Raw genomic sequence first — 26,550 nt, 5'->3', positions numbered from 1 at the left:
GGCCTGGCCGCGGTGGTTTGAATCGTACTGCGGGAAGTGCTGTGCGTTCCATATGCCGGAAGTGGTCTGCCGGAAGTTGTGCTGGAGAAGTCAGCGCTGGAAACGTTCGGAGACAGGGAGGTCCATGTTGGGGAGGCTGTGATATAAGAGAAATGGTGAAGTGACCCTGTATTAGTGTGACGTAGGACTCCTTATATGTATGGCAGAGCAGTGTCGGTGGTGTGCAGAGGGACCACAAATCCCAGAATGGCTGCAAAGCTGTAGGAGTCCTGTGTGTTGGGAGCTCATTTACTTTGTGTTGTCTTATGGCATCTTATTTAAAATGAATGAGTACAATTGGTACATATATGGACTATTTTTGCTTAGTAATGCATTGCACAGGTGTGTTGCCATGGTGATGTGGGGCGCTGTTCAAAATGAATAGCACAGTAACACATGTGTGATAATGTGTGTGTGTTACCATGATAAATGGGCCCTCGTGTAATGTACATTCTACAGCACGTTACGTCAGCCAACTCCATTCTCTTGGTTTCCTTTGACAGGGTGCTGAGAAGGTGGCAGGCGTGTGGCGTTGAGAAGGCGGCAGGCGCAGGGAGGGGCGCTGAGAAGGTGGCAGGCGTGTGGCGTGGCACTGAAAAGGTGGCAGGCGCGTGGCGTGGTGCTTAGAAGGCGGCATGCGCAGGGAGGGGTGCTGAGAAGGTGGCAAGCGCACGGAGGCACGCGGAGAAGGCGGCAGAGAAGGGGCGCAGAGAAAGCGGCAGGTGCAGGGAGGGGTGCAGAGAAGGCGGCAGGCGCAGGGAGGGGCGCTGAGAAGGTGGCAGGCGCGCTGAGAAGGCGGCAGAGAAGGGGCGCAGAGAAAGCGGCAGGTGCAGGGAGGGGTGCAGAGAAGGCGGCAGGTAAGGGGCGCAGAGAAGGCGGCAGGTGCAGGGAGGGGTGCAGAGAAGGCGGCAGGTAAGGGGCGCAGAGAAGGCGGCAGGCGCAGGGAGGGGTGCAGAGAAGGCGGCAGGTAAGGGGCGCAGAGAAGGCGGCAGTTAAGGGGGGCAGAGAAAGCGGCAGGCGCAGGAAGGGGCGCAGAGAAGGTGGCAGGTGCAGGGAGGGGTGCATAGAAGGCGGCAGGCAAAGGGAGGGGAGCTGAGAAGGTGGCAGGCGCAGGGAGGGGCGCAGAGAAGGCGGCAGGCGCAGAGAAGGCGGCAGGCACAGGGAGGGGCGCAGGGAGGGGAGCAGAGAAGGCGGCAGGTGCAGGGAGGGGAGCTGAGAAGGCGGCAGGCGCAGGGAGGGGAGCTGAGAAGGCGGCGGGGGCTGAGAGGGCGGCAGGCGCAGGAATGGGGGGGCTGAGAAGGCGGCAGGCGCAGGGATGGGGGGGCTGAGAAGGCGGCAGGCGCAGGGATGGGGGGGGCTGAGAAGGCGGCAGGCGCAGGGATGGGGGGGGCTGAGAAGGCGGCAGGCGCAGGGATGGGGGGGCTGAGAAGGCGGCAGGCGCAGGGATGGGGGGGGGGGCTGAGAAGGCGCAGGGAGGGAAGCTGAGAAGGCGGCAGTCGCAGGGAGGGGAGCTGAGAAGGCGGCAGGCGCAGGGAGGGGCGCAGAGAAGGCGGCAGGCACAGGAAGGGGAGCTGAGAAGGCGGCAGGCACAGGAAGGGGAGCTGAGAAGGCGGCAGGCACAGGGAGGGGAGCTGAGAAGGCGGCAGGCGCAAGGATGGGGGGGCTGAGAAGGCGGCAGGCGCAGGGAGTGGCGCTGAGAAGGCGGCAGATGGAGTGTTAAAAAGGCTGCAGATGCACAGTGCTGTCTAGAGATGAGGTCGGGCGGGCTTGGATGTACTTCTGAACCCATGTGACCAAGCCCACCTGGAAGCTGTCACACCTGTACTCGGCCAATCATCTGCGGCTGCGTGTATACCCGCCCCTTGTATATGTGTGGCTGCGGGGCAGGAAATATCTGGCCCATTACAGTTGACCCCTTTCTGGCAGGCTTGGCCACACGGCTTTAGAAGAGCATGTGAACAGAGGGGGGTCTTCCAATGGGGACACTAGTTCTGATGACAAATAGGGATTCCCTAATTTTGCAGGAATTTCTTCTCACTTCCTGTTGTGGGTCTGAGCCGGGAAGTAAAGTGAAATCTCCCCAATGGGGTACAGATTAAAAAAAAAAAACCTGACAGGGGTTATAGCCCCCTTTGCTCATTAAAAAAAAGGATTTTGCAGCGAGTACAAAGAATCCCATTATTCTGTGTAGCCCATGTTTTCCCTGCGGCCCTTATATTCTACTCTGTATTCTCATCTCTGCTTATTTTTTGCTTCTTTTTAAATATTTATATATATATTTTTTGTTCTAGGCATTAAGTCTTCAGAATTTGTTTTGCTCGGGATCGGAAGACTTTGATGATGAGGTAAGAGGAATCCTTTTCATGATAGGGCTCAGCTATAGGGGGGGCTATTTTACAATGAACCGGTTTTAGCGGTGAGCATGTATTGAAAGCAGGCCCCGTAATGTGTCTAGATGTACCCTTATACCTTATATAACGAACTGCACTTTGTGTAAACCAAACAAAAAAAGAAGTATATAAAGGTAACAGCATCACTTACTGATATCTGAATACCAATAGCCACATGAAACATAAACAATGTGATGCACTGTTATAAATGTAATGAACAATTAAGTGCATAAATGCAACACATTTTGATATAAAATAAAACAAAAACTACAAAGTAAAAAGTCTACTGTGAAGTGTATCCTTTGTACCACACCTACCAATCCAGTGCTTCTGGTCACCACCAGAACATTAGGCCCCAAAACATAAGAGGTCTAATTATAGCTTTGTGCTGCCCGGCTCTCCACTTATGCCACTCAGGGCCGCCATCAGGGGGGTACAGGCAGTACACCTGTAAGGGGCCCGGAGGTCCCCAGGGGCCCGGATGACAACCCCCTTCTAAAAAAAAAATTTTTTTTTTTTTTAGGGGTCCGGAGGCCCACAGGGCCCCATATAGCAACTCCCCTTTTTTTTAATATATTTTTATTTTATTTTTTATTAAAGGGCCAATTTTGTTTTATTTATTTTTTAGAGGTCCCCAGGGCCCCGGATGGCAACCCCCCTTTTTTATTTATTATAAAAAAAAAATTATTTTTCTAATATATTTTTATTTTATTTTTTATTAAAGGGCCATTTTTTTTTAGGGGTACGGGGGGCCCGGAGATCCCCAGGGCCCCGGATGACAACCCCCCTTTTTTTATAATTTTTTTATTTTTTTTATATAAATGTTTATTTTATTTTTTTTATATATATTTTTATTTTTATTAAAGGGCACAGAGGTCCCGGATGGCAACCCCCCTTTTTTGTAATTTCTTTTAATAAAGAAAATTAAATAATTTATATATATATATATATATATATTTATTTTTTATTAAAGGGCCCAGGATGGCTACCCCCCTTTTTTATATATATTTTTCTTTATTCCTTCTTTTTTTTTGTAAAGGGGCCCCCCCCGCTTCTCAATTCGCAGCAGCCCCCCCCCCCCGCTCTCAATTTCAGGTGGCAGCACCCCCCCCCCCCCCCCGGTTCTCTGCTCCAGGGGGCCCATGCCTGAAGCTGTGTGAGGGGCCCCATAATTCCTGATGGCTGCCCTGGTGCCACTCATGACTGACCATATACTAGGAACAACTCTCATAAATAAGTTATTTTGATATGGCTCACGGATGGATGGCTGTCTCCCCTGTGTTATCCAGAAATGCTCACAGATGGATATAAGGCCGTTGAATTGTTCACAGGTAAGTATACAAACTCAGGATGGCCTCATATGCAGGATTTTTTTTTAGAAATCAGCATCTGTCCCCAAGACTGAGAACTGAGCTATCAAACACCGGTGATCACTCAGTTCTCAGTGCTTCGTGAGCAGAGAGCTGGTGATGATCAGTCTCCGCCTCTCTGCTCTGCCCCCACCAGTACCCTCTGGAGCGATGCGCTATGGAGGAGGCGGGAACGGCTGGCTCAGGCTCTCGGCTGCTCTCTGAGAGGCTGAGCCAGGTGTCGGTGCAGGCTCCTGGGTGGGTCCTGACCATAATGTTGCAATCTTCCCGACTTGGACCGGCTCTGTAAGATCTGCCGACAGTGGGCTTCAGCTGAAACCGGGTCACAGGAGTGCAAAATGAACTGTACTCCTGTGAGTAGAGTTGCCACCTCATCCCTTTAAAAAGGAACACATATGAATTACACAGGTTCTGGGGTTAATTTAATGCAGGAAAGGCACCAAATTAGTCTAATTACCTCCTTAATTAGCCACAGAACCTGTGTAATTAATATGTGTTCCTTTTTAAAGGGATGAGGTGGCAACCCTACCTGTGAGCCACAGGAGAAATACAGCCAAACAAGCTTAATTTATTATAAAACAGGCTAAAATATTCCCAAACAAGGAACAAGTCACAGCATAAAAAAAAAAGACAATGCCGCATGGGAGAACCAGTGTAATGACATCACTGCAATGGGCGGAGCATTGAGCATTCTAAGCTATTTACTTCTGATATTTGAGAGTTGCTCCTAGTGTGTGTGGTCGGTCATGAGTGGCACAAGCATAGAGCCATCCATTAATCAATGGGTAGGATAATGCTATATTAGAACTCCTTCTATACCTTGCACAGCTCCCCAAGAACCCCAGAAACCAGACCACCCGAGGTCAGTTGATGGCCCAATTCATCTACATAAATCAGTATTGAACACGTCACCATTTTTCTAGGTAAATGCATTTCTAAAGGTGCTATTGACATGAAATTTTCACCACATGTCAGTACCAAACCCGTGCAATCCATACAAAGAAACCAAAACAAATGAAGTTATGTGTAATAACATGGAATGACACAGGAAAAAGTATTGAATACTATAAAGGGAGGTGCAAAAAGGCATGCAAAGCCAAGACATCAGCTGAAATCTATCAGTAATTGGAAAGCAATCCTGCCCCTTGTCGGTGCAAATTAATATCAGCTGGTTCTGTATCAACTGATGGCCCATAAAAAGGTGTCTCATTACCAAGGTGTCATACAGGAAACGTCTCATGAGCTCTCTCAAGACCATCGCAACATTAATGCATTAACCTCTTGACCACTGCCCCATGTCAAAAAGACGTCCTCTTTTTAAAGATGGATATCTCGGTAACGGCAGCAGCTGCTGCCACAACCGAGATATCCATCTCTTCAGTGGGCGGTGGTGTACACGATAACGGCGGTCTCCGCGGCGGATTCGCCGCGAGATCGCTGTTATCGGTGGCGGGAGAGGGCCCTCCCACCGCTCTCCCGCGCCCTCCGCCGCTTACCGGAGCCGTCGGTAGCGGCGGAGGCGATCGGGTCCATTCAGCAGCTGTGTGGGGTTGCGAGTAAGGGAAAAATGTCCTTCACCCGTCCCCATAGCTCTGCTGGGCGGAAGTGACGTCAAAACGTCAGTCCCGCCCAGCGTCTTAAAGAAACATTTTTTTTTTCTTTGTCATTTGAAAAAATGACAGTTTCAACTTTTTTTTTCTTTTTTTTGCATTTAAGTCTAAATATAAGATCTGAGGTCTTTTTGACCCCAGATCTCATATTTAAGAGGACCTGTCATGCTTTTTTCTATTACAAGGGATGTTTACATTCCTTGTAATAGGAATAAAAGTGATCAATTTTTTTTTTTTTTTTTTATTTCAGTGTAAAAAATTATTAACTTAATAAAAATAAATAAGAAAACAAACAACATTTTTTTTTTAAAGCGCCCCGTCCCGGCGAGCTCGCGCACAGAAGCGAACGCATACGCGAGTAGCGCCCGCATATGAAAACTGTGTTCAAACCACACAAGTGAGGTATCGCCGCGATCGTTAGAGCAAGAGCAACAATTCTAGCCCTAGACCTCCTCTGTAACTCAAAAAATGCAACCTGTAGAATTTTTTAAACGTCGCCTATCGAGATTTTTAAGGGTAAAGGTTTGACGTCATGCCACGAGCGGGCGCAATTTTTAAGCGTGACATGTTGGGTATCATTTTACTCGGTGTAACATTATCTTTCACAATATATAAAAAAAATGGGCAAAATTTATTGTAGTCTTATTTTTTAATTCAAAAAAGTGATTTTTTTCCAAAAAAAATGCGCTTGTAAGACCGCTGCACAAATACGGTGTGACAAAAAGTATTGCAATGACCTCCATTTTAATCTCTAGGGTGTTAGAAAAAAAAATATATAATGTTTGGGGGTTTTAAGTAATTTTCTAGCAAAAAAAACTGTTTTAGTCTTGTAAACACCGAATCTGAAAAACAAGCCCGGTGGGAAAGAGGTTAAGGTTAAAAAAAAGTCTGCCTTTTATAACCACTTTAACCAATTGTTGACCACCTCCTGTAGATTTACTGCTGCAGGGTGGGCATTCTGCACTGAACTGTGTGTGTGTGATTATATATATATATAAAAATTTATTTAGTGTCTGCGTTTTTGGGTAGGGGGCACATGATTCAGCACATGCCGATCACCAGGTCCCAGCCAGTGATTGACCGCCGGCAAGCAGCTGCTACCATAAAGAAAAGATATATGCTGCAGAACTTCCCCCAGTGTACTCAGCCATGCTAGAAGGGACTATGTAGATCAGATGCCATTATATGCCCCCTACACATCTGGTACTATGCAGCTGTCTGACTGTGCATCCATTCTCTCTGTAGGAGTTCCTGTCTGCATTGGAGGGTACAGAACCCAGCTTCTCTCCTAATTCTCATACCACACCGGTTCGTCTCAGGCCTATTCCTGCTAAAGACACACAGGTAATAAGAAGTTCTTCCAGCTTTGCACAGTCATTATTTTCTGGAGACAGTGTGCCCATGCGATTGAATGTAAACCCTGCAGGCACGCCAAGTGTGCCATTCCTGGACCAGGATCTGGATGATGACGAATTGCTGTCAGTCTGCAGTGAAATGGAAGCTGGGGTATCACAGGAGCAATATCAAACCCCAAATCCAAGACTGTGCTTGAGACCTATCAATCAGACATCTCAGGATAGTAGTTACACCTTAAATAGCAGTCCCAGCTTTCAGCTGCGTCCTTCTCGGGCTGGTTTCTGTTCTGATCCGGAACCCAGGATGTTTACAAGAGCGCTTCAAGAGACTGGTCCTATTAAACACCAATCATATGGATTTACTGCTAACTCTCCCACAGCTTCTAATTTCCATGCAAGTGGCAGAGGGAGAGGACAATGCCAGTCTCTGAGTCCTACTGCCAAAAGGCCCTGCTTGAGGCCTAGCCTGGAAACGCAGCCAATTACACCTGCAAGAACTGGTCCTCCGCTGCCTCAGTCTACCTATCCACGTTGCACGACACCAACAGCAGCCACCGGGCAAGCTCATTCATGGCAGGGTGGTGCAGGGAGCAACGCTTTACCAAAAACCCCCCAGATGCCTTCTCGGTCACACCAGTCTTGCACTATGCAGACCCCAGTGGTGACCACTCATCTTGTACAGCTGATGGAAGCTGCCAACAAGACACCACGGGTGCTGGCATGGGAGTCACCACAGCCTAAAGAGAGGAGGTTTCCTGGGCCAGCCGGCCTTCTGCCACAGCAGGTAAAATGTATAGTGGTAGAGCTGTTTCTCTGTTTTGTGCTTGTTTGGGGTCTGTAGCTGGATAGGAACTTACTCCCTAGTCATTTACCCCTTTTATGGTAATTTCCGCATGTAGATTTGGATAAAGGAGAGCCCAGTGTCCAATAACATGCAAGTTATAAGGTATTTATTGAAAATAGAAATGAGTACATTGAGTCAACGCGTTTCGGGGGAACTAGGACTACATGCTTAAAGATGGGGAAGGTGTGTTAATAGCAAGAAATCCAGACGATCACTGTCAGCTTTGGTTGCAGAATTTGTATCTCTAATGTTTCTGGAGGATATAAAAAAACACCAATGAAGGCAGATATGTCGTCTTTAAAAATGTGATAATTTTTTTTAAATGCATTTACCGTATATATACTCCCGTATAAGCCGACCCGAATATAAGCAGAGGCACCTCATTTTACCACCAAAAAATGGGAAAACGTATTGACTCGAGTATAAGCCTAGGGTGTCCATCTGCATGCCTCACTGTGCCTCGCTGTGTCCATGTGCATGCCTCACTGTGCCCATGCCTATACTTACGTTTAACATGGGAGTCTATGGAAGGGGTGCCCGGCTTTGAAAAATTGGTGCTCCCTGGCCGTAGGTCCCCCAGACAGCAAACTTTGCACACTTGTAGAGGAGAACTGGGGCTACATGTGTGCCAGCGTCCCCAAAGTCCGGGAGATCAGGCACAAAAAGGTAACTCGAGTATAAGCCGAGGGGGGGGCATTTTCAGCACAAAAAAATGTGCTGAAAAACTCTGCTTATACTCGAGTATATATGGTAATATAAATGCCCAAATTTAAATTACCCTGTAAGGTAGTACTAGTCTAGGTGAGGGTCAGACAGCACTTGAAATCAGTCGGGTGTACTGCAGTGATTGTCACCACTCAGCTCAGAATGTCTACATCTACCAAAAGGAAAACTTGGGTGATTGGAGAGGAGCGCCTATGTGTTCCCTTACGATAATGCCCCCATTGTCTTCATTAGAAAGGTAGCAGCCCTAGACCCCAATGCAGTCTACCACCTACAATTGTGATATAACCCATTGAAAGGAATTCCCTCTATACCAGGGGTAGGCAACCTGGGGCCCGCCAGCTGTTGTGGAACTACATTTCCCATGAGGAATTGCAGTTACAATTACTACCAGAGGTATGATTGGACTTGTCGTTCTGCAACAGCTGGAGGGCCCCAGATTGCTTACTCCTGTCATATACCCTCCACTCCGTAATCTGCCGCTAAGCAGCCTCCAGCGGCACCGGCCCAGTGCTGTCTATAACACAGATCCATCTACCAGAGTGATATATACAGGCAGGAGATGTTACTCAACCTCCCTCTTGCATGATTGTTTGTTATTATATTTCTGTTTCAACTAAATTTTGTCATTTACATCTGTTACCAGGGCAGTGTCAGAAGGCTTGATGAAATCCTGATATCTACCCCACATACACCCAGCCATGGGGCACAAGCCAAGCACCGTAGTAAGGCAAGTTTTTTTTATTTCTGGGACATTTAGTTATTCTTGGGCCCCTTTCACATATGCGGACCCCAGGAAGATCAGTTTTTGGACATCAGCAGGACGGATGACTAGTCTTTCTCTGCGCACTGTGCAGAGACGGACCAGTCAGATCTCTGCTCCCCTCTATGGGGGGCTCTGATGAAAACTAACCGTCTGTCGGTTTTCATCCGACCCGATCTGCCAGATGGATGCAAAATAGGGTTTGCATCTGTCACACTTTAGCGGAGAGGATTGGATGTCAGCGGACATGTCACCGCTGACATCCGACGCTCCATAGCGGTACACAAAGCGCCCGTTAAGGTCTGCCTGAAAAAACTGACAGGCGGATCTGAATGGTCTGCCCGTGTGAAAGGGTCCTAAATCTTTGTTTTCTTTCACACAGTCTGCCTTATACATCAGTAGCAAAGGATTTGTGTCATTTGCCTTAAGGCAGGAGTTGACCCGAATTTTTTTTTTTTTAACATTAGATTCATGCTCATTTTGTGAAGGGGAATCGGGTGTTTTTTTTTTAAATCGAAGCTGTACTTACCGTTTTAGAGATAGATCTTCTCCGCCGCTTCCGGGTATGGGTCTTCGGGACTGGGCGTTCCTATTTGATTGACAGGCTTCCGACGGTCGCATACATCGCGTCACGAGTAGCCGAAAGAAGCCGAACGTCGGTGCGGCTCTATACTGCGCCTGCGCACCGACGTTCGGCTACTTTCGGAAAATCGTGACGCGATGTATGCGACCGTCGGAAGCCTGTCAATCAAATAGGAACGCCCAGTCCCGCAGCCCATACCCGGAAGCGGCGGAGAAGATCACTCTCTAAAACGGTAAGTACTGCTTTGATTTAAAAAAAAACACCCGATTCCCCTTGACAAAACGAACCTCAATCTAATGTTAAAAATGTACTTTTTGGGTGAACCTCCACTTTAAGCTAGGCATGCAATCTGTAAGCTTATACCAGGGCTGAGAAGAAAAATGAGTTGGCTGCCCACGGTTCTGCAAGCTTTAGCGGAGAGGAGGGCAGAGTATTGCCGCCAACAACACCACTGTGTCTGAAGCCGCACTTCATCCAGCAAATATTCAAATACATGACAGCCAAACTAGGAAGTCTTGATATTGCCATGGGATAGTTGCCAGTCTTGGTGGGCTGCAGTTCCTGAATGGTTACAGTGACAGATTGCACTTACTAAACTGTGATATTAATTTCAGCTGTCATTTATCTAAATGTATGCTGGACAAAGCTCGGCTTCAGACTCGGTGTCCAAGGTCAGCTGTCATTTTTTACACCACTTGCATTGCTATACTGTATAGCTGTGATTTAAAAATGTGCATGGTGATTGATTTTTTTTTTTCTATTCCTTTTTAAGAGTTGTGTGGCCGGTGTATCACCATATTACTGCTTTAACCACTTGGAATCTGCGCTATGGACAAAAGACGTCCACAGCGCGGCTCTCAATTGCCGAGTGGACGTTCTCTTGTTGTCATTCCACGTGCGCGCCGCTGGGGGCGCGCAGTGGGGAAACAACGTGCCCGGCGCATCGCTGGGAAGCCGATGCGTGTGCCTGGCGGCCGTGATGCCTGCCAGGTGCCCGCGATCAGCGGTGACAGCAGGGACGTGGAGCTCTGTGTGTAAACACAGAGCTCCACGTCCTGTCAGGGAGAGAGGAGACTGATCTGTGTCCCTTGTACATAGGGACACAGCATCAGTCACCTCCCCCAGTCAGTCCCCTCCCCCCACACAGTTAGAACACACCCAGGATACACATTTAACCCCTTCCTCACCCCCTAGTGTTAACCCCTTCACTGCCAGTCACATTTATACAGTAATTGGTGCATTTTTATAGCACTGTTCGCTTTATAAATGTGAATGGTCCCAAAATTGTGTCCGATATGTCCGCCGTAATATCGCAGGTCTGACAAAAAAAATTGCAGATCGCCACCATTACTATTAAAAAAAAAAAAAAAATCTATCCCCTATTTTGTAGGCGCTATAACTTTTGCGCAAACCAATCAATATACGCGATTTTTTTTTTTTTTTTTTTTTAACAAAAATATGTAGAATACATATCGGCCTAAACCGAGGGAAATTTTTATTTTTTTAAAAAAAAAATTGGGATATTATTATAACAAAAAGTAAAAAATATTGTGTTTTTTCAAAATTTTCTGTCTTTTTATGTTTATAGCGCAAAAAATAAAAATCGCAGAGATGATCAAATACCACCAAAAGAAAGCTCTCTTTGTGGGAAAAAAATTATAAAAATGTAATTTGGGTACAGTGTTGTATGACCGCGCAATTGTCTTTCAAAATGCGTCAGCGCTGAAAATTGGTCTGGGCACGAAGGGGGTTTAAGTGCCCAGTAATGAAGTGGTTAAAAAACAACCCTTGGATAAATAAATTAGGGATGTCCCGATACCGATACTAGTATCGGTACCGATACTGAGCATTTCCCCGAGTACTTGTACTCGGGGGAAATGCTCCGATGCCTCACCCGATACTTGGGCAGGCAGGGGAATTGGTAGTCTTCTCCCCTCCATGCTGTCTTTTCCCCAGTCCGTGCAGCTCTAAACCCCCCCTGTCCGTGCCGCTCTCCGCCCCTCCATTCGTGCAGCTCTCCCCCTCCTTGCCGTCTTCTCCGTCCATCCGTGCCGCTCTCCCCCCGATTATCCGTGCCGCTCTCCCCCGTCCATCTGTGCCACTCTCCCCCCTGTCTGTCCATGCAGCTCTCACCCCTCCGTGCCATGTTCTCCATCCATCGGTGCAGCTCTCCCCCCCGTCTGTCCGTGCCGCTCTCTCCCCCCCCCCCGTCTGTCCGTGCCGCTCTCTCCCCCCCCCCCCCGTCTGTCCGTGCCGCTCCCCCCCCCCCCCTCTGTCCGTGCCGCTCTCTCCCCCCCCCCCCCGTCTGTCCGTGCCGCTCTCTCCCCCCCCCCCCGTCTGTCCGTGCCGCTCTCTCCCCCCCGTCTGTCCGTGCCGCTCTCTCCCCCCCATCTGTCCGTGCCGCTCTCTCCCCCCCGTCTGTCCGTGCCGCTCTCTCCCCCCCGTCTGTCCGTGCCGCTCTCTCCCCCCCGTCTGTCCGTGCCGCTCTCTCCCCCCCGTCTGTCCGTGCCGCTCTCTCCCCCCCGTCTGTCCGTGCCGCTCTCTCCCCCCCGTCTTTCCGCGCCGCTCTCTCCCCCCCGTCTGTCCGCGCCGCTCTCTCCCCCCCGTCTGTCCGTGCCGCTCTCTCCCCCCCGTCTGTCCGTGCCGCTCTCCGTCCTCCGTGCAGTCTTCTCCATCTGTCCGTGCCGCTCTCCCCCCTCAATCTGTCAGGGGGGGAGAGCGGAGGTAGGAGCCGCTAAACCCGGCTCCTACCTTTTTCCGAATGGACAGAGTCAGTGATCACTGACTCTGTCCATTCACATAACTGAGCATCGTAACCTGTGATTACGATGCTGCAGTTTATGAATGGAGAGGAGTCTCCCTCCATTCATTTCAGCTGATGCTGCTGAGAAAGGGACTGGGGAATCTGTTTCCCTAGTCCCTTTCTCTGTCTTAAAGGGGAGATGTCAGAGGTCTGTTAAGACCCCTGATATCTCACCAAAGCCCCCCAACAGTGCTGATTAAACAAAAAAAAAAATTGCAATAAATATTTTTCTCACCTCGTCTTTCAGGACAGCACCTGGAGAGAGCGCAGCTCCACCCACTTCCCAGGAAACACTGCAGTCAATGCTATAAATTCCGCCCCTTTCCACCATGGCCTCAGTTGTAGTGTTTCCTCCGGCCTATTTCTCTCTAAACAGAATGGACCAGGCAGAGGGTCTAGATGCGTTTGTTCAACGCTGGCCCTTCCGCCTGTGCTATGCCTTCCCCCCGGTTCAGATCATTCCCTTAGTGTTACGGAAGCTTCAGGAGGAGAAGACTACTCTGATCCTGATAGCCCCGTACTGGCCCAAGAGGCCTTGGTTTTCGAGTCTGTTGGAACTGGCGGTAGAAGACCCCTGGGTTTTACCAGTCAGAAGAGATCTACTTTTTCAGGGCCCTCTACTGCATCCAGACGTGAGTCGGTTAAGGCTCACGGCCTGGTTACTGAAGAGCTAATTCTTAGCAGGAAGGGTCTATCCAAACGTTTGGTAGATACGCTACTTAGTAGTACACGAGGGCCATCTATTTCAAGACTTGGAAGGTTTTCAATTCTTGGTGTGAAGTTAAAAATTATTCTCCTTTGAATACTTGTTCCGTCTTGGAGTTTTTACAAGACGGTATGGATAAGGGTCTGGCAGCCAGCACCTTGAAGGCGCAGGTGGCGGCTTTGTCAGTGTTTCTAGAGAGACGTTTATCTCTAGAGCCCTATGTCATCAGATTTTTTAAGGCCTTAGCCAGGGCTAGGCCTTCCCCGTTTAAATTTTTCCCCAAGTGGGATTTATCAGTGGTCCTGGGGGGTTTGACTCAAAAGCCCTTCGAACCACTGGTAGACGCCTCTGTAAAGTTTCTAACTTTAAAATTGGTGCTTTTGGTGGCGGTCACCTCAGCAAGGAGGATTAGCGAGCTTCAGGCGCTTTCCGTTTTGGAGCCTTTTTTGTCAATCTTCCCTGATAGGGTAGTATTAAGAACTGATCCGAGTTTTCTTCCGAAGGTAGTGTCAGTATTTCATAGGACGCAGGAAATAGTGTTACCTACCTTTTGTCCAACTCCTTGTCCGAAGGAGAGAGAATTCCATTCCTTAGATGTCAGGAGATGCATTAGACGCTATCTAGAGGTCTCTAGCGAGTACAGAAAGGCGAATTCGCTTTTCGTTCTGTTTTCAGGATCCCGCAAGGGGCATGGGGCTTCCAAAAGTACTCTGGCTAGATGGTTACGCATGGCTATCCATGAGGCATACAAAGCTAAAGGTTTGGATCCCCCTCCGGGAGTAATGGCCCATTCTACTAGGGCGGTGGCAACTTCCTGGGCAGAACGGGCTGGAGCTTCACCAGAACACATCTGTAAAGCGGCAACGTGGACGAGCTTTTCCACCTTCGCTCGTCATTATAGGATGGATTTGCTCTCTGTGTCAGAGCAGTCTTTTGGCAGGAAAGTCCTGCAAGCGGTGGTCCCACCCTAGAGTAAGTACTCGGTTATCATCTCCAGGTGCTGTCCTGAAAGACGAGGTGAGAAAACCTTAGTTAGACTTACCGGTAACGGTATTTCTATGAGTCTTTCAGGACAGCACCGATAACCCGCCCTTTTATTATTAAAGATAATATATATATATATGCTAATGTGTGTAGTTTCTATGTTCTGCTTATCTAATTTCAGCGTGGCCGGAGGTACTCGTGAACAACTGAGGCCATGGTGGAAAGGGGCGGAATTTATAGCATTGACTGCAGTGTTTCCTTGGAAGTGGGTGGAGCTGCGCTCTCTCCAGGTGCTGTCCTGAAAGACTCATAGAAATACCGTTACCGGTAAGTCTAACTAAGGTTTTTTTTTTAAATAAATAAAAATAAAATGTAAATAAAAAAAAACACACTGACAATCCACCTTCCCCCCAAAAAAACTAAAAAAATCACTGTAAAAAAAAAAATTATAAAATACCGTCACATGACATAAAAAAAAGTATCGGTATTCGGTATCGGCGAGTACTTGAAAAAAAGTATCGGTACTCCTACTCAGTCCTAAAAAAGTGGTATCGGGACAACCCTAATATATATATGTGTGTGTGTGTGTGTGTGTGTGTGTGTGTATTGCATCAGCTAGTGGATATTTAACTTGATGAGATTGATCGTAGAAATGTTTGTGAAAGGGCTCCCTTTTTTCTTTTTATCTCCAGGAAAATGTCCCTTCCCAACAATCTATGGCAGAAGAATTTGTAAGGGGTCCCTGGGCTTCCATGAAAGCTGAGCTGTCATTGGATGAAAATGACCCAGCCTGCTTCCTGAGAACATACAGCGTGGTCATGGTTATTCGTAAGGTAAAAACTGCAAAATTTGGCTTGTGATGTTGGTTCAGCACCATCAATATTCACTGTGCATTCTCTTGGTAAATATTGACAGGCGGCTCTCAAGCAGCTTCCAAAGAATAAAGTCCCACAGATGGCCGTAGTTCTTAAGAGTTTAACCCCAGCCAATGGAGATGCCAGTGCAGTATTTCGAGATGCAACAGGTAAAGGGGATTAGGAGGGCAGGGTGAGGCTGGCTAGTAGTAGTCTTTTGATTATACCATAATAGAGCAGATCCAACATCATGCTTATAGTAATGAGCTATTGCTCTAACCTTTATTTATACAGTAGGTAAGGGTTGGGTTTTTAGACTTGAACACAACAGATAATTGGCAAACGGGTCCCTTAGACAGCTGTCACCAGAACGGGTGTCCCTACCAGGTAATATCATCACTGTTCCTATTTAACACCAGTCCTTTTTGTCCAGCAAAATGGACAAATAGTGAGAGTGAATCTACCCAACAGAGGCACACAGCACTAAAAACTAGAGGTGCACCGAAATGAAAATTTTCTGAAACGAAACCGAAATAAAAATAAAAAATGTCAGACCGAAAATTACTTTTTTTTTTTTTTGTTTGTTTTATAATTGTATGTTAAAACACCACCCCCACCTCCTGCCACAATCACTTCCTGCCAGCTCCTGTCCCCACCACCATCACCTCCTGCCAGCTCTTGCCGCCATCACCTCCTGCTCTCACCACCACCCCCACCTCCTGCCACAATCGGCTCTTGCCACCATCAACTCCTGCCAGCATTACCTTCTGCCACCATCACCTCATGCCACAGTGCCACCATTACCTTTTCCACCATCACCTCATGCCCCCACCACCTCCTGCCAGCATTACCTTCTGCCACCATCACCTCACCCACCTCCTGCCACAGTGCCAGCATAACCTTCTTCCACCATCACCTCATGCCCCCACCACCTCCTGCCACCACCAGATAGGGAAAACTGCCGCTCCAGGTGAGCACACCTAAGGCAATCACTGTCCACTCAGAAACCAACGGATGCCGGCAATGCACAGAGCATTCAAGGGAAGAAACGTATATGGACAGCCGCACTCCAGTAAGTCTAAAAAAGACGTGCCCTTTATTGGGTAAAAAGAAAATGCACTACAAAAAAACAGCATACAGTGGGAATTAAACAGCTGACGCGTTTCACATTGAACCTCAATGCTTAGTCATAGCTGTGACTAAGCATTGAGGTTCAATGTGAAAGCGTCAGCTGTTTAATTCCCACTGTATGCTGTTTTTTTGTAGTGCATTTTCTTTTTACCCAATAAAGGGCACGTCTTTTTTAGACTTACTGGAGTGCGGCTGTCCATATACGTTTCTTCCCTTGCATACTGCCACCACCAGCTTCTTTATTACCTTAAAGCTCGGGAAAGCTCGTATCCGCTCAGCCGGGCGGTGTATGCGCAGATACGTAATGGCACCATTTTTGAATAGCCGATCGAGTCAGGTGGGACAGTTTGGCAGTGACACTCGTTGGCTCGTGCAGTGCACTCGCTATAGGCAGAGGACGGAGCCGTGACAGCCAAGCGGCGTGCTGTCAGCATTATCTGCAATTTTTAAGCTGTTTCGGCATGTCCCCAAAACGGCTGTTTTCGGCCGATATGTATCGGCCACCAATATATCGGTGCATCCCTACTAAAAACATGACAGAAGTTCTTGGTAAAATAAAAATAAAATGTTTTCTCTGGTCCGGTTTAATGAACCACCATGTAATATGAGTATTTTCTTACTGAATTTAACATAATGGGTTGATCAAAATTTGACCCCCTTCACACCTTATGCATGGAGACTTGTGTTAAGGCAGCCAAATAATTTTAAATGGGCTCTTAACCCCATAAGAAAAACCCCACCTGGAGAGTATGCACCTCCATATAGTGTGATGCGCCATGGTGTAGGTGTATATGTGTGGCAGGGTGCCATTTATGAGTGACACTGTACCACATATACCCATGCATGCAGTAATGTACAGGAAAATGTATTTTACCTACGTTACCACCACGCACACGTGTGAATCTGGCCTTGATGTTTTTTCCTTAGGAGAAATCCAAGGGACGGTCCATCATCTGTTATTGGAGGAGAGGGAGAGTGAGCTGAAGGCCGGTAGTGTCCTCTTGCTGCAGCAGGTACTGAGATCCAGTTGCTCCATTAATGTGTTTGCTTGTTTTTAATAATTGATGGCGTTGTATACATGGTCTTATGAATAAGCTTTTAACCACTTCTCTACTTTGGGTGTTTTTCAGATTTGGTGTTTACAAGACTAAAACAGTTTTTTTTGCTAGAAAATTACTTAAAACCCACAAACATTATATATATATATTTTTCTAACACCCTAGAGAATAAAATGGCGATCATTGCAATACTTTTTGTCACACCATATTTGCGCAGCGGTCCTACAAGCGCACTTTGTTTGGAAAAATATCACTTTTTTGAATTAAAAAATAAGACGGCAATAAATTTGGCCCATTTTTTTATATATTGTGAAAGATAATGTTACGCCGAGTAAAATGGTACTCAACATGTCACGCTTACAAATTGCGCCCGCTCGTGGCATGGCGTCAAACTTTTACTTTTCTCGATAGGCGACGTTTAAAAAATTCTATAGGTTGCATTTTTTGAGTTACAGAGTAGGTCTAGGGCTATAATTATTGCTCTCGCTCTAACGATCGCGGCGATACCTCACTTGTGTCGTTTGAACACCGTTTTCATATGCGGGCGCTACTCGCGTATGCGTTCGCGTCTGCGCACGAGCTCGTCGGGACGGGGCGCTTAAAAAAATTTTTTTTTTTTTCTTATTTTTTTTTTTTTTTTTTTTTTTTTTTACACAATGATCTTTTATTCCTATTACAAGGAATGTAAACATCCCTTGTAATAAAAAAAAAGCATGACAGGTCCTCTTAAAAATTAAAAAGACCTCAGATCTCATATTTAGACTAAAATGCAAAAAAAAAAAATGAAAAAATTTGAAACTGTAATTTTTTCAAATGACAAAAAAAATGTTTCTTTAAGAGGCTGGGCGGGACTGACGTTTTGACGTCACTTCCGCCCAGCAGAGCTATGGGGACTGGCGAAGGAGATTTTTCCTTCAGTCTCGTCCCCAGTCAGCAGCCGAACGCACTCGATCTCCTCTACCGACGGCTCCGGTAAGCGGCGGAGGGCGCGGGAGAGCGGCGGGAGGGGGCGGGCACTCTCCCTCCGCCGATAACGGCGATCTCACGGCGAATCCGCCGCGGAGACCGCCGTTATCGTTAACAGAACCGCTGACACTAAAGATGGATACCTCAGTTGTGGCAGCAGCTGCTGCCGTTACCGAGATATCCATCTTTAAACTTAGGCCGTATAAAGACGTACGGCGGTTTGGAAGTGGTTAATATTTATCCAGCAAGCTTTGAGCAGCACTCTTGATGCCATTAAAGAGCCCTTCGAGCCATGTCACACTGGCAATCCTGTGGTTAGAGGGATTTCACCAGTGATAGAATAGTTTCAGAGGCCTTAGCAGGCACTGAATTCACTCACTTGCATGTCTTCTTCTGCCTGGGAGGAGCGAGGTTGTGCTCTCTTACTGTCTGTTTTGTTATTCTGGAAAGAAGTCTTACTTCATGGCTATTTAAGGCCCCTTTTACACTTGTGCGACTTGTCCTGCGTCTTGGGACTGCAAAGTCATACCCCATGATTTCCAATGAGTACAGTTCATATCGGTGCGACTTCAAAGTAGTTCCTGCACTACTTTTGGTCCGACTTTGATACGACTTGAGGTCCATAGACCTCAAGATTATAAAGGCATTGCTTCAAGTCGTGTGACTTTCAGGTCGTACAAGTGTGAAAGGGGCCTAAAGGATAAGTTCACCTTTTTATAAAGAAAAAAATAATAAATGCACATTTTTTGGATGTAAAAAAAAAAAATGCATTTATTATTTTTTGTAATGGACCTGTAAAGCATTTAAGGGTACGTTCACACTGGGGAAGTAAAGCGCCGCTCGTTTTTAGTGGTGCTTTACCGCTGTTATGGCACCGATTTTTCAGGCGGTAGCGTGGCAATTTTAATTCCCAAAAAGGGGTCAAAAGCGCCCTTGATGCGGCACTTCTGAAGCACTTTTCAGGCGCTTCGGAAGTGGTGCCCATTCATTCCAACGGGCAGGGATGGTTTGGGAGGGCTGTATACACCACCCCAAAGATGCTGCTTGCAGGACTTTTTTTTTCCCGTCCTGCAAGCTCACGCCCTAGTGTGAAAGCACTCAGGCTTTCACACTGGGGTGGCTTGAGAAGCAGTTTTCATGTGCTTTACAGGCGCTTTAGTGCAAAAAATGCCTGAAAACTGCCTCAGTGTGAAAGGGGTCTAAAGGTTTAATGCCACGATCCTGCAGACTATCTGTCTGGCCGATACAGGTCAGACCGTTACACTGTGGCATGAATGAACTACAACAGCGCCGTGGTAGTTCATTGAGAAGTGCAACAGGCGGAAAGGCTGTCTGACCTTGTAGTTTCCCCATTCACAGAACACTGTGAATGCATGACGCGGTCGGGCAGGCGGAGCCCTGCACGGCCACGTTTGTTGCGGATTGTAACAGGTAAGATTCCCCACTAGCTGTCAGAACAGGGGATTGAGGGGCGCGGGGGCCGGTACATCTGAATATGGGTGTATTGTGTTGCAAAAGGTGAACTTATCCTTTAAAGAACAGATAGGGCACAGCCTTACTTTAGTCTGATGTCTCTAAATTGTTATTTCTTCCCTTTTTATAGGTTGGGGTGTTCTCGCCATCTCATCGCAATCATTATCTCAATGTGACACCCAGTAACTTGGTGAAGATCTATTCACCAGCAGAAGGAAATGAAAGTTCTAGGGTATGAATTATTAGTATTTTTTTTTTTTTTTTTTTTATTATTTATTAAAAAATGAAACATGCACACAAGGGACAAGTCAAAGCTGATCTGATGGTAATGGTGTTCAACTTCTGGTAATGGAGCTAACTGGACCTGCCTACTCCCCTTTTTTTTTTTTTTTTTAAATCCCTCCTTTTTTTTTTTATAGGATATCTGTAAATATAAAGGCTGCCATTTGTGACTTCCTGCAGACCTTATTTTCTGGACCTTCTCCATCCTCCATACTTTGAGTCAGTGACCCAGAGCTAACACACACACACACACACACAAAGCAAAATCAGAGCAAAGTTGGAAGCCCTGTTTTGATTCATGGTCAGTTACTCAACGTGAAAAACAAAATAAAGCTGCGCCAAAAAGTTATTTGATCATAAGGAATAACCCCTATAATGATGAAAAACAGTCCATATAGGTAAATAGTCCACAGTAGATGTTTTCACAGAAAAAATGTGGTTAAACCGAATCCTCCAGCAGACACACTCATGCAATTAATCCTTAACAGACCACCACTACGTGAGAAAAAGCTTGTCTGAAGTGATCCCTTCACCAGTAAAAAGGGGCTGCTTACCAGAGGGTAAGCCAATTGTGCATTTGGCTATAACCCAGCCGCGGCCTTTAATCCACCAGATAACAGATCACAATGGAGGAAGCAGCACTCAGGAACCCGCCAGATGACACTCTCCCATATGCAAAGTTAGAAGACAAAAGAGGGATGCACCATAGCGTAATTCAGTTATAAAAATTTAATGAAGTACGGTTGGAAGGTACTTGCAAGCATCACAGTAAAAACAGCTTAGCAGCATACAGTTAAAAACAGAACAAGCCGGCCGGCAAGTTTAAACGGAGCCCTTCCTCCTCAAACGTGGTGACGATACTGCCTGTCCTTCCCAGACGTGTTTCGTCATCAACTGACGTTCTCAATGGGGGTACGGCTAAGCAGTACTTCACCCCTATATATAACGCTAACCTCGCCGTGATTTGCAGAACGATGGCCGCGTGGATGCCATTTTAACTGTGGGAAATTAGCCCACAGTCACTGGTGTGGCGCCGCACCGCAACTGTCAACAGTAGAGAATATCTGTTCTAAAACCAGATGACTTACCTTCTTAGGCAAGCCTACCTGCACAAAAAATGAAATAAAAATAAAAAACGAACAGCTCCCATAGCATCGAATATGATCTATGCAAAAAGGGGAGAGAACGTGAGGCTGCGGTGTATAGATGGCCTGGCACAAGCCACGTATACCCTCGCTCCACATCCACCACCATCTAGCGACGGGAGGACGGGAAAGCACCCAGTTGAATTGCAAACGAAAAAACACTGTCTCCTCTCTGTAGAGAAATGAGGACTCCCCAACCATCGCCATCTAGCGACGGAAAAACGGAACAGTACCCAAATGAACAAAAGCACGATACCCTGTCTCCTCTCTATAGAGAACTATACACCAGGAGTTCTAATTGAATACTCAACGTATTAGAGCCTTTGTATCAGCATGGCAGCCTGTAAGAGGTCACAGATGGCAGCCAACACTTTTTCGGGTTTCCCCCGCAAACTTATTTTAGTAGAAATATTGAGGGGCTACCCTTCCATGACTTTTTTTTTTTTTTTTTTGACCTGTAGCACCACCTAGTGCAGAAAATTGTTATTTCTATATTGCATGTCAGCAGTCCTTTTTTTAGCATGCTAAGCTCTAAACTGCATCAAAGTGGGGGCTTCTCTGTCGATTTTTGAGTGACTTTTGGGAGGTTAGAACCCGTCCATGTTAATATGTGAAGGGAGCCACAACTGGGTTATGAAAAGCTCTTATAAATGACATGTCCTTTTACAATGTCTACATGAGGCCAGTTTGTAACATTTGCATTTCAGTAATCTCCCTGAAAGGTACATTCCCATCAAGATTGAAAATGGAACTTTAAAAGCAAAGTATGGCCAAAGCGTTGGAATGGTTCCTGTTTGATTGAAAGATGGCTTTGCCTGTCGATGTGCAGCTGAGAGCCAGAGCTTGGCTGCATCCTCCCCCCTCAGCCTGGTTCTCCAGTAAGTGCCGGAGGAGGAGAGCGGAGAGCGGTGACTAACAGTCACTGCTCTTTGCTTGGAGCAGACCAAGAGCTGAGCGAGCAATGGTCAAGTGATTACTCAGTCCTAGAGCAATGTGGAACGGCTGCATGTCAACACTGATGCTGCAGCATGGAGATGAGTATGAAGTGTGTGTGTGTGTGTGTGTGTGTGTGTGTGTGTTTTTTTTTTTGTTTTTTGCATATCCTATTCTTCTCTTTTAAAACAATGTGCCAAAATGTGGCTGCAGTGAATTATACAGAATGCATATACTGAGTGAACTGTCTGATTTCAGTTGAAATAGTAGCTCTCTGATTTGGTTTCACTTTTTTCTAGAATTTGTTCTGTAATTGCAATATGAATAATAATTTCTTATTCCAATACAGGTGTCTATGGAACTAACGACAGAGCGGGAGGTGGATGTGAACAGCAATGACACCCAATCACACCATTGTTCTTCCTTCAGCACAACGCAGTGCAGACCTTCAGAGCAAGGACCTTTCCTGTCCTCCTGCACAGTACAGCCTGACATTAATTGGCCAGCTGCATCTCCCTTAATGACCAGTAGAGCACTTTCCAGGACCCATCAGCCATTCCCCAGCATAACAGAATCAAAATCTGCTCAGCCAGAAGTTGTTTCTGCATCTTACAGCTCAATGCAACCCAGAGCCCCAGGTCCAGCAGCCATTCATCAGTCTTCTCACACAGTACAGACAAAAGCATCAACTTTCTCCTTCAGCACAGCACAGCCCAGGAGATCTCCAGCCACAAACAATGCAGACTGGGACATGGGTGAGTAACATCCCTTCTGCTTTGTGCAAACTTTTAAACGTATTCATAAGTGCAGCCAGATATAGAGATACAATGGAGCCTCGGATTGCGAGTAACGCGGTTAATGAGCGTTTCGCAATACGAGCTGTATTTTGAAAAATTCTAACTCTGTTTGCAAGTGTTGTCTCGGAAAACAAGCAGGCCAAAGCGGTGTGCAGTACTGCTTTTGGCCTGTGGTGGGGGGGCGCCGAAGCCGCACGGCGCTGTTCGGAAAGACTCGGAAATGCTACGTTCCCGAGCCTTTCTGAGATCAGCCGAGCTGTCCTGGGGGCCTTTCCGGCTGTTTCCGAGGCTCTCCGCCCAAACCCTCCCGCCTCTGGCCGCATGCGGTATTGCATGCCATTGAAGTCAATGCGGAACTAATTATTTTCTTTTCTATTGACTTCAATGGGGAAACTCGCTTTGATATGCGAGTACTTTGGATTACGAGCATTCTCCTGGAACGGATTATGCTCGTAATCTGAGGTTCCACTGTATAGTGATAGGACAACAAAGATTATTTCATCTGGCAACATCAGGATTTCTCATTCTTCAAAGTAAAATGTAGATACCAGTTACCTGCAATGTATTTATAATAGGGGTGCAACGGATCGTGCCCGATCGGAACGGGTCGACCTGTTCAGATCGGCACAGACTGCGATCCGCCGAGCGCACCCCTGCCGTGGCCTTAGGAAAGACCGCGGCTTCGGCCTAGCTCCGGAGCGGTCGTCCATCTTGGTACACCCGGCGGCGGTGCGCGCTGACGTCATCACCCCTCTTCTATTCCTACCAGAGCGCGCGCCGCGATCTATTTTGAATGCATCTGCACGACTGCAAGTACAGTGAGTTGAATCATGATTGTTGGGCAATGCAAAAACTACTGGCTATTATTACTAATATGTGGGGGCAATGTTATACTACTGAGTGGCTATAGATGTACCTTGAATTTATTATTACTAATGTGGGGGCAATGTTAAACTACTGGCTATTATTACTAATGTCATGTGGGGGCAATGTTAAACTACTGGCTATTATTACTATGTGGGGGCAATGTTAAACTAGTGGCTAGTATTACTAATGTGGGGGCAATGTTGCTGATCCGAAAATGATCCGATCCGTGAGTATTTTGATCCGTTGCACCCCTAATTTATAATAATATGCAGACTGATCCTACAGTTATGTAATGATTGTTCAGTAGTCTGGTCTTCAAGCCTCAGTCTAAAATCTATGCACAACCTAAAACACAGTTTTCTTCATTTAAATGGTGTCCCTTTTCTTGTAGATGACTTGGATTCTTTGTTATGTGACCTTCCAGAGGACCCCGGGGAATGACAACATTTCAGGTTTTCCAATGAAGACTCAATATCCCAATAGTGCACATTTATATCTACAGCTAGAGAGGAGGGATGCTTTATGTCACCAAAAATGAAACAAATGACTGTGATTGTCCCTTTGTGTAATAGCGGGTATCTGTAGGTGTCTACATGGCAGTCATGATGATGAGTGGATTGGCCCTAAATAACTAAGGGGGGTGGCATGCTAACTGTGATTAGCCTTCCAGTCTCCAGCCCTGGTCTGCCCGCCTCTCACCTAATCTGTTTTGCTATTTGCTCATCGCTGTGATGGGCAGTCTCACCGGCCAATCAGGGCTGTCTTAATAGTATCATGGGCCCCAGGGCAAAGTAATGCTCTGGGGCCCCCTACCAGCTTGTCCCAATTTACACACCAAAGTATAAATAGTTAATAGAATTACGCATACATTTATTAGTACTTTCAATAAAATAGATTTTAAACAATAAAAAAAATATGCCATAAATCAAAGATAAGACAACACAAGGAACACAGTATGGGGGGGGGGCAGGAGGGTACAGTACAGGTTCTGGGACACAGCTATGCCGGGACAGCTTAGTAAAAAGTGTGACTGTCCCAGCAAATCCAAGACAGTTGGCAAGTATGATGTAATGCAAGATTATCATGGGGGCCCCTGGGCAATGCCCCGGGGTGCCCATGCATTAAGACAGCCCTGCGGCCAATAGGGGGTTAAGGGTCATGAGAGGCCCAAAGCCAGCAACAAGGAAGTAATGTGCTCTTAGCATGCCACACTGCTCTTGGAAATGGGGCAAAGACTGATCTAAAAGACCCCAGGATCAGCACACGGGTACCTACAGGTGCTTGGTATTTAACATAGGTGTCAATTTAATATGAAGTCACTGACCATATAGAGGGGATGGGATTCCTTTAAAGCCCAACTGAACTTTTTTAGTTTAAAGCGGCTAAATACATTCCAGGTGCATCAAAACAAAAGGGATGCAATGTTTTCTGCTGGCCATACATTATACAATTTAATTTCCTTTAAATTTATCTTCACCTATGTAGTGCAAAGGCCTGCCGGACTGCATACAAAGTGAGTTGTTTAAGTTTGACCTCATATTATATGATTTTGGTAAATTTAAAGGAAAACTGTATGGCCAGTCTTACACTTTGTTTTCTGGTATGTGTAAAGCTTATGCAATTTCAATTGGGCCTTCAGTCTTCTGTGAAAGGCTTGGCTGTAGGTAGGTCAGGTCCAGGATTGGATATATCCTCCTATCTTTTTTGGAAACATTTTGTCAGCAACATACAACTCTGAGTTCTACAAGTCGTTGCCGTATACTTGCGTGGAAGATATCCATCATGGAGCCGCTAAATATGTCAAGAAAAACACGTGCCTTATAAGTGCAAAACTTTATCCAAGTAAAGAAAAAAAGATTGCTTTAGAATAATAAAGTAATCAGATTTGTTGCAGTTCGAATTGTTTGGTGTCGCTTTGCTTCATTTGTTTTTGAGATCTTCAAGCATTGCTAAAGATAATCCCAATGCATTTTCAGGTCCTTCCTGTGGGAAAAAAAGACCCCACTTTTTTCCTATTAACCACTTAAGACCCGGACCTTTAGGCAGGTAAAGGACCTGGCCAGTTTTTGCGATTCGGCACTGCGTCGCTTTAACTGACAATTGCGCGGTCGTGCGACGTGGCTCCCAAACAAAATTGGCGTCCTTTTTTCCCCACAAATAGAGCTTTCTTTTGGTGGTATTTGATCACCTCTGCGGTTTTATTTTTTTGCGCTATAAACAAAAATAGAGCGACAATTTTGAAAAAAAAAACAATATTTTTTACTTTTTGCTATAATAAATATCCCCCAAAAACATATAATTTTTTTTTTCCTCAGTTTAGGCCGATTCGTATTCTTCTACCTATTTTTGGTAAAAAAAAACGCAATAAGCGTTTATCGATTGGTTTGCGCAAAATTTAGAGCGTTTACAAAATAGGGGATGGTTTTATTGCATTTTTATTAATATTTTTTTTTTTTACTACTAATGGCGGCGATCAGTGATTTGTTTTCGTGACTGCGACATAGGGCTGCACGATTCTGGTCAAAATGAGAATCGCGATTCTTTTGCTTAGACTAAAGATCACGATTCTCTCACGATTCTCAAAAATTGATTGCCAGAAACCCCCCGCCCCCCCCCCCAAATAAATAAACCTGTGATTTATTTGAAAATACGAATATATAAAAAACAGACCAGTGATAAGTCTATAATGTTAAAGACCATATAACTCCTTTGAAAGAAGCAGAATCAAACTTTGATTTTGCTTTTTTCATAGGTGTTATATGGTCTTTAACAATATAGACATATCACTGGTCTGTTTTTTATAGATCAGAAGCAGTACCGCCGGGAACCACTGGGTGGCGCATGGATACACACTAGAGTTGTATTGAACTGTGA

The 26,550-nt window shown here is 46.2% G+C and overlaps 1 protein-coding gene across 1 annotated transcript; it reads left to right on the top strand.

Annotated features, from left to right (window-relative positions):
• HROB (homologous recombination factor with OB-fold) lies at positions 1-25,576 on the top strand. Its single transcript, XM_040331714.1, has 10 exons — positions 1-155; positions 2,331-2,384; positions 6,655-7,548; positions 8,978-9,061; positions 14,863-15,003; positions 15,086-15,194; positions 17,083-17,168; positions 19,783-19,884; positions 22,362-22,767; positions 24,068-25,576. Exons 1-10 carry the CDS (start codon positions 153-155, stop codon positions 24,115-24,117), a joined length of 1,929 nt encoding a protein of 642 aa, XP_040187648.1. The 5' UTR covers positions 1-152; the 3' UTR covers positions 24,118-25,576.
• Positions 25,577-26,550: the final 974 nt, after the last annotated feature.

The sequence above is a fragment of the Rana temporaria genome, chromosome 12 (assembly GCF_905171775.1).
Source record: "Rana temporaria chromosome 12, aRanTem1.1, whole genome shotgun sequence".
Lineage (NCBI taxonomy): Eukaryota > Metazoa > Chordata > Amphibia > Anura > Ranidae > Rana > Rana temporaria.
Note: the sequence above shows the minus strand (reverse complement) of the source record. Positions and strands in the feature narration are given on the sequence as shown.

Coding starts and splice junctions, on each gene's coding strand:
- HROB (XM_040331714.1), top strand. Junction 7,549..8,977: donor CCGGCCTTCTGCCACAGCAG/GTAAAATGTATA, acceptor ATCTGTTACCAG/GGCAGTGTCAGAAGGCTTGA. Junction 19,885..22,361: donor AAGGAAATGAAAGTTCTAGG/GTATGAATTATT, acceptor ATTCCAATACAG/GTGTCTATGGAACTAACGAC.